This window comes from Ictalurus punctatus, chromosome 3 (assembly GCF_001660625.3).
Source record: "Ictalurus punctatus breed USDA103 chromosome 3, Coco_2.0, whole genome shotgun sequence".
Lineage (NCBI taxonomy): Eukaryota > Metazoa > Chordata > Actinopteri > Siluriformes > Ictaluridae > Ictalurus > Ictalurus punctatus.
The window spans coordinates 35,669,171-35,676,324 of record NC_030418.2 but is presented as its reverse complement, the minus strand read 5'-3'; the positions used below and the strand labels follow the sequence as shown (position 1 = coordinate 35,676,324).

The window sequence follows — 7,154 nt, the reverse complement described above, 5'->3', positions numbered from 1 at the left end:
TAAAAAGACGGGGCGGGGCTCGAAACAGATGACGAACGAAACTGACGCTAGCTGTCGAGCGTTTCAACTCCAGCTCTGTCTCTGTCTTCATCATAAAACTGTATATTAAAACGAAAAACATACATAGCTTCTTACCAAACCCTGCTGGTTCAATTAGCGAGCGAACAATCGCCTAACAAATTTTAATGTTTGATTTTTAATTTTTTTTAAGTAAAGTCCTATTCAGACTGGATTAGTTTTACGTAGTGCACTTTTTTTTTTTGTCTTTTTTTAATGTTTCCATAGTTAATACTGATGTGTAGATACAGTCCTGATGACTAACAGCCCCACGATGGACAGAACTCGTCCTCGATTGGCCGGAACTACACGATCCGTTACTCAGACTGCTGAAGACGTTTCAAGTTTTATTTGTCACACACAAGTATCTGTTGGCAGTTTATTTATTGTAGTGAAATGCGTGGTAACGAGTTCCAGAGCTGTGCTAACACTAAAAAACAGCAATGCAAGAATTGTGTTGTTTCATATGTAAAAAAAATGGGACATCAGTTAAACACAGAAACTCAGTCTTTTCTCCTAGAGACAGCTCTCTGGTTTCCATATCGGTTTATCCTTTTTAACAACAAACGTAGTCTTTCACAGCTGAAACCTGGGGCTCAAACCAAAGGTAGACATCTATTCATCCATTTTCAGTAGCGCTTATCATACACAGGGTCACAGGGAGCCTGGAGCCTTACCCAGGGAACAAGGTGGAGCACTATCTCACACACTACAGACAATTTGGAAATGACAGTCAGCCTAGGCAAACGTGCTACCCATTAAATCACCCTGCCCTTTTCATCTTAAACCCAAATGTCTTCAGTGTATAGCGAAAACAATAGAATTGTCCTTGCTGTTCAGGGAACTGTATCATTCGAGACGCCCACGGGTTTATTCTACAAGGCGCGAATGACTGGATCCTTATCTGCAGAGTTGGATGAATGAACGAATCTTTGAGTCGGTACACTGACTTAAATGATTCCCTTGCGAGCCGCGTATCAGTAGGTTAAGCGTTGCGTTTCCGATTACATTCAAACGTGCACATAAGATCGCGCGCTTGTGTTGTAGAACGCGATTGCGTCATCCGGAACGCGACCACTCAGGCTTGTTTACCGAATGAGACCCGGAAGTGGATGGGCTGCCTCGGTGTGTCATCGGTGGCGGCCGGACTTTGACTGCTTGTGCGCTCAGATGGAGTGAAAGATGACTCACCGCGCTCATCTGGCGTCTTTAATGCGTCTCACCAATACCAAAATCTTTAACAAGTAATAATAAAGAGAGGGAGAGAGCGGAGAATGCAGCAGCTCAGTGTCCCAGCAGCTGTCCTGCTCCTGCTCCTGCTGTGTGGGACATTTCTGTCCAGTGCAGGACTGGAGGAGTTCGAACCCGAGACACCAGACTGGAGGAAGACTTTAAAAACCATCCGGAACGGAATTCACAAGATAGACACATACCTGAACTACGCTCTGGATTTAATCGGAGGATCTGATGGACTGTGTCAGTTTAAATGCTCTGATGGTGGGTGAGGGGTGTGTGTGTGTGTGTGTGTGTGTGTGTGTGTGTGTGTGTGTGTGTGTGTGTGTTTATAAGTATTAAATCACTGGACAGTTTATCATCTATCATTCAGGACACTTTGTATGTATGTGTATAATTACTGACAAAGTATTGGCACCTCTCTATCCCATACATTGGCGCAGCTTCTGCAGCAGTGACCCTGACATACAGGGGTGTGTGTGTGTGTGTGTGTGTGTGTGTGTGTGATGTGCATTGTTCTTTCACAGGATACAAACCCATTCCCAGACCTCATTACAAACACTCGCCGCCCAACGGATGCGGCTCTCCGCTGTTTGGATTTCATGTGAGTTTGGATAAGATTTTGATAATGTTGCTACATCATAGTGTTTTGCTTTTTCAGCAAGTGAGTGTATGCGTTCTAAAATAATAATAATAATAATAATAATAATAATAATGATAATAATAATAAACCCGATTAACCCACGATTACATGATTACAGTGTCTCTGAAATATTTCGAATGATGTGCTTGCTGGTGTTATTCATTTTCATACCGCAGCGCTGCTGAGTTCTGGATGGTGATTGGTCAGAAGGTGATTAGTTTTCTCTCACAGCAGCTCTGACAGTAGCGCAGGTTTATATTAATGCGCTCCTTCTAATACGTGATCGGTTCTATAGTAACGGCTCGTTCACAGGGCCTTGTGCAGCAGACGCTCCACTGATAATAAACAGATTTAAAAAATCACTGACATGCTGAAGTTTCCTTAAAGTAAGGAGTCTCCAGTGTCGGCGGTTTTTAACAGTAAGAGGTAAAGCTGTAACTTTAAGTTTTCTGGATCGTCAGGACAGAGGGGTTTACGCTTTGCGCTTTGTACAGTAACTTTAAGAGAGAGAATAAAGAGAGGCTGGTGAGGGAACGATTGTTTCTAGCGGCTATAATGTAAGTGAGAGCAGGGACTGTATTGTTTTGCTGATGTTCCACAACTTTCAATGTAACTATAACTGGATAAAAGTATATAACAGGTCATTCAATACATTAAAATCTTTTAATCATTGGCAAATTGCTGTGCTGTGGAGGAATAAAACACCTGGGAACTCCACTCCACATCACCCTGTTGTTAATTCTTTTCCCGTAACAGCAAGTGTTTTATTCCTTACAGAACAGTGTGTAGATTCAGTGGCTGTACTCTGTCTTCACACAGAGGCAATACGTTTTTCCTCTCTCCTCTCGTCTTCAGTTTGATATCGGGATTCCGTCTATGACTAAATGCTGTAATCAGCACGACCGCTGCTATGACACGTGTGGACGAGAGAAACACGACTGTGATGATGAGTTCCAGGTTTGCCTGGAGACCATATGCAGGCATGTACAGGTCACACTGGGACTGGACCAGAGTGTACAAGGTAAACTTCCTGTGTGTTTCCGGACTCTTCCCAGTGGGTACGATCTTGTGTATTTTTTGGTGAAGAGACACACGAAACAACTTCTCAGATTAAGACGATGACGATTTGGACTGAGTTCTGTGTCAGGTCATATAGAGTCAGACACTACATCAGCTGTTTGACAGACTGAACACCTCCATGAAGCCGATTAATGAGACAAATTAATTACCCGTGCAGATTTAGAGCATCATGCTGAACTGGTGGCCTTAAAGCTTCCATTACTCTACTGAGATACAGCGCAGATCTCTAATGACGAGTATCTAATGTTGCATCGAATCTGTGATTTCAGGCTTTCTAAATCAGAGACCTTCTAAAGAGTCAGTTCCAAAAAGAGTCAGTTCCAAAGAATCAGTTCCAAAGAGCCTACTCTAAAGAGTCAGTTCCAGGGAGTCAGTTCCAACAAATCTGTTTCAAAGACTCCACTTAAGACTCTGTTCCAAGGAGTCTGTTCCAAAGAGTCTATTGTAAAGAGTCTGTTCCAAAACGAGTCTATTCCATGGAGTCTATTCCATGGAGTCAGTTCCAAAGAGTCTACTCTAAAGAGTCAGTTCCAGGGAGTCAGTTCCAGGGAGTCAGTTCCAGGGAGTCAGTTCCAACAAATCTGTTTCAGAGACTCCACTTAAGACTCTGTTCCAAGGAGTCTATTGTAAAGAGTCTATTGTAAAGAGTCTATTGTAAAGAGTCTATTGTAAAGAGTCTATTGTAAAGAGTATTGTAAAGAGTCTATTGTAAAGAGTCTATTGTAAAGAGTCTGTTCCAAAACGAGTCTATTCCATGGAGTCTATTCCATGGAGTCAGTTCCAAAGAGTCTACTCTAAAGAGTCAGTTCCAGGGAGTCAGTTCCATGGAGTCAGTTCCAACAAATCTGTTTCAAAGACTCTACTTAAGACTCTGTTCCAAGGAGTGTGTTCTATAGAGTCTACTTCAAAGAGTCTATTGTAAAGATTCTGTTCCAAAAAGAGTCTAATCCAAGGAATCAGTTCCAAAGAGCCTACTCTAAAGAGTCAGTTCCAGGGAGTCAGTTCCAGGGAGTCAGTTCCAACAAATCTTTTTCAAAGACTCCACTTAAGACTCTGTTCCAAGGAGTCGGTTCCAAGGAGTCTGTTCCAGGGAGTCTGTTCCAGGGAGTGTACTGTAAAGAGTCTGTTCCAAAACGAGTTTGTTCTAAAAAAGAGTCTATTCCATGGAGTCAGTTCCAAAGAGTCTACTCTAAAGAGTCAGTTCCAGGGAGTCAGTTCCAACAAATCTGTTTCAAAGACTCTACTTAAGACTCTGTTCCAAGGAGTCTGTTCCAAGGAGTCTGTTCCAAGGAGTCTGTTCCAAGGAGTCTGTTCCAAGGAGTCTGTTCTATAGAGTCTACTTCAAAGAGTCTATTGTAAAGAGTCAGTTCCAGGGAGTCAGTTCCAGGGAGTCAGTTCCAGGGAGTCAGTTCCAGGGAGTCAGTTCCAGGGAGAGTGTTCCAACAAATCGCTTTCAAATAGTCTACTTGAGAGTCAGTTCCAAAGAGTCCATTCCATGGAGTCAGTACTATGCACATGGAGTCTACTCTACAGAGTATCATGCAGATTTAGAGCATCATGCTGAACTGGTGGCCATAAAGCTTCCATTACTCTACTGAGATACAGCGCAGATCTCTAATGAAAGTTATCTAATGTTGAGTCAAATCTCTGATTTCAGACTTTGGAATTGAGAGACCTTCCACAGAATCAGTTCCAACGAGTCAGCTCCAAAGTGTTTTATGCCAAAAATGTACGTATTAGTTATTATTTATCACTGTGACTTTTTCACCCTGTTGTTTCTCTCTGCATCAGCCTGTGAATCGGCAGTGACTCTGCTTTTCGACGCCGTCATGCACCTGGGCTGTAAACCCTTCCTGGACAGCCAGAGAGCTGCATGTATCTGCCACTATGAGGAGAAGATTGACCTGTGAACAGCTGTGCTTGGGCTCCGAAACTCCTGACGCCTTTAAGGAACGTCTGAAGAGTCAAAACTCCGTCCTCGATGTCTGCAACACTGCGCAGTTTAATGTTTCCCTCATTTTAAAGGTGCTGTGTGTGATGTTTCAAAACCTGTAATAATCTAATAATATAAAAGATACTTTGAAAAACTGTGGTTTATAATATCGCTATGCAGTGCACCTTGCTCTTTACGGTTACATTTTTTCTGGCCCTGAAATTAGTTCTGTCCCCAATCAAAATCAGAGCTGCTCAGCTGGGGCTCTTTTCTGTAAATGGTAATTCGTGAGGTTTTTCTCTGAAGAGACAGAGGAGAAATGTTTGTCAGTGGTTTTCATTGCTGAAAATATTAGGCACTGGAGAATGTTTATTTTTTAAAGTGTCATTTTTTTAATTTTTTTTTTTGGAAACCTGATATTATATCATATCCCAAACTAGACAAGATTTTTAAATTTCTTGACTGTGACTGTTAGAAAGTTGTTGTTTTTTTAATCAGGCTTAAATGTGTCTCAGGAATGAGAAAAGTTCACTATGCACTTGTTTTGTGTTTGTTCAGTGCATTATGGAGTTGATATGATGTCAGAAATAATCAGATGTGAACACACGTTTTCCTTTGTACTTTACATCTTATTTTAACTTTTTGTTTCAGCCCTGCCCCTTTTCCTCTAATGTTGTGCTCTTAGTCCCTCCCCCTCTTTTCCTCTAATGTTGGGCTTTTAGTCCCTCCCCCTCTTTTCCTCTAATGTTGTCCTCTTAGTCCCTCCCCCTCTTTTCCTCTAATGTTGTGCTCTTAGTCCCTCCCCCTCTTTTCCTCTAATGTTGTGCTTTTAGTCCCTCCCCCTCTTTTCCTCTAATGTTGGGCTTTTAGTCCCTCCCCTTTTCCTCTAATGTTGGGCTTTTAGTCCCTCCCCCTCTTTTCCTCTAATGTTGTGCTCTTAGTCCCTCCCCCTCTTTTCCTCTAATGTTGGGCTTTTAGTCCCTCCCCCTATTTTCCTCTAATGTTGTGCTTTTAGTCCCTCCCCTTCTTTTCCTCTAATGTTGTGCTCTTAGTCCCTCCCCCTATTTTCCTCTAATGTTGGGCTTTTAGTCCCTCCCCCTATTTTCCTCTAATGTTGTGCTCTTAGTCCCTCCCCCTCTTTTCCTCTAATGTTGTGCTCTTAGTCCCTCCTCCTCTTTTCCTCTAATGTTGTGCTCTTAGTCCCTCCCCTTCTTTTCCTCTAATGTTGTGCTCTTAGTCCCTCCCCTTCTTTTCCTCTAATGTTGTGCTCTTAGTCCCTCCCCCTCTTTTCCTCTAATGTTGTGCTCTTAGTCCCTCCTCCTCTTTTCCTCTAATGTTGTGCTCTTAGTCCCTCCCCTTCTTTTCCTCTAATGTTGTGCTCTTAGTCCCTCCCCTTCTTTTCCTCTAATGTTGGGCTTTTAGTCCCTCCCCCTCTTTTCCTCTAATGTTGTGCTCTTAGTCCCTCCCCCTCTTTTCCTCTAATGTTGTGCTCTTAGTCCCTCCCTCTCTTGTTGGGCTCTTAGTCCCCCCCCCCCCTCTTTCCTCTAATGTTGTGCTCTTAGAACATCATGAGCATGTGAATCTCACAGTAAACAGTGTAAAAACCTAAATTAGAATTGTTGGTTGTTTGGCTTTACATTTCATGTTTCATTACTTTTGACACTAATTAACTCCACAGTGCATACGAGTGTTAGTGAATGGTTGTAAACCGCACCGCTGGGGGAAAGTGGTGATGATGATGATGATGATGATGATGATGATGAAGAGCTCTGAACACACAGAGGGACTCGGGAACACAAATGAATCCTGAGGATCAAAATAATTTCCCAGAATTCCCGCTGGTGCCCCTGAGTAGCGCTGTGTTTACACACACTGTTCGTTTTAATGTGAATTCTCACTGAAGCAGTCTGTGCAGTCAAATACATGTTTTAGTCATTTATTTTCCTTTCTGTAAAGAGACTCCCAGGTTTTATATGGAATGGTGTAAACGGTAACAGTGTTTGAATGAAGAAAACGGCCTGCTTGATTTGAGAGACGAACTGCACTTTATTTATTAATTACTAATGAGGTAGAGGATTCTCTATCATGCAGTTGTGGTGTATGGGGAATTATTTTTACCTCAAATAAAATCATTTCAATCCTATTTGTGTTCTGTTTTACTCTCATTCATGACATGACATGATACGGCAAGTTGCTCAGGTTTTTTTG

At 42.3% G+C, this 7,154-nt stretch overlaps 1 protein-coding gene across 1 annotated transcript; it reads left to right on the top strand.

Annotated features, from left to right (window-relative positions):
* Nucleotides 1-1,156: 1,156 nt before the first annotated feature.
* On the top strand, nt 1,157-7,089 carry pla2g12a (phospholipase A2, group XIIA). The gene is made up of 4 exons (XM_017464965.3): nt 1,157-1,554; nt 1,818-1,894; nt 2,789-2,954; nt 4,805-7,089. Exons 1-4 carry the CDS (start codon nt 1,332-1,334, stop codon nt 4,921-4,923), a joined length of 585 nt encoding a protein of 194 aa, XP_017320454.1. The 5' UTR covers nt 1,157-1,331; the 3' UTR covers nt 4,924-7,089.
* Nucleotides 7,090-7,154: the final 65 nt, after the last annotated feature.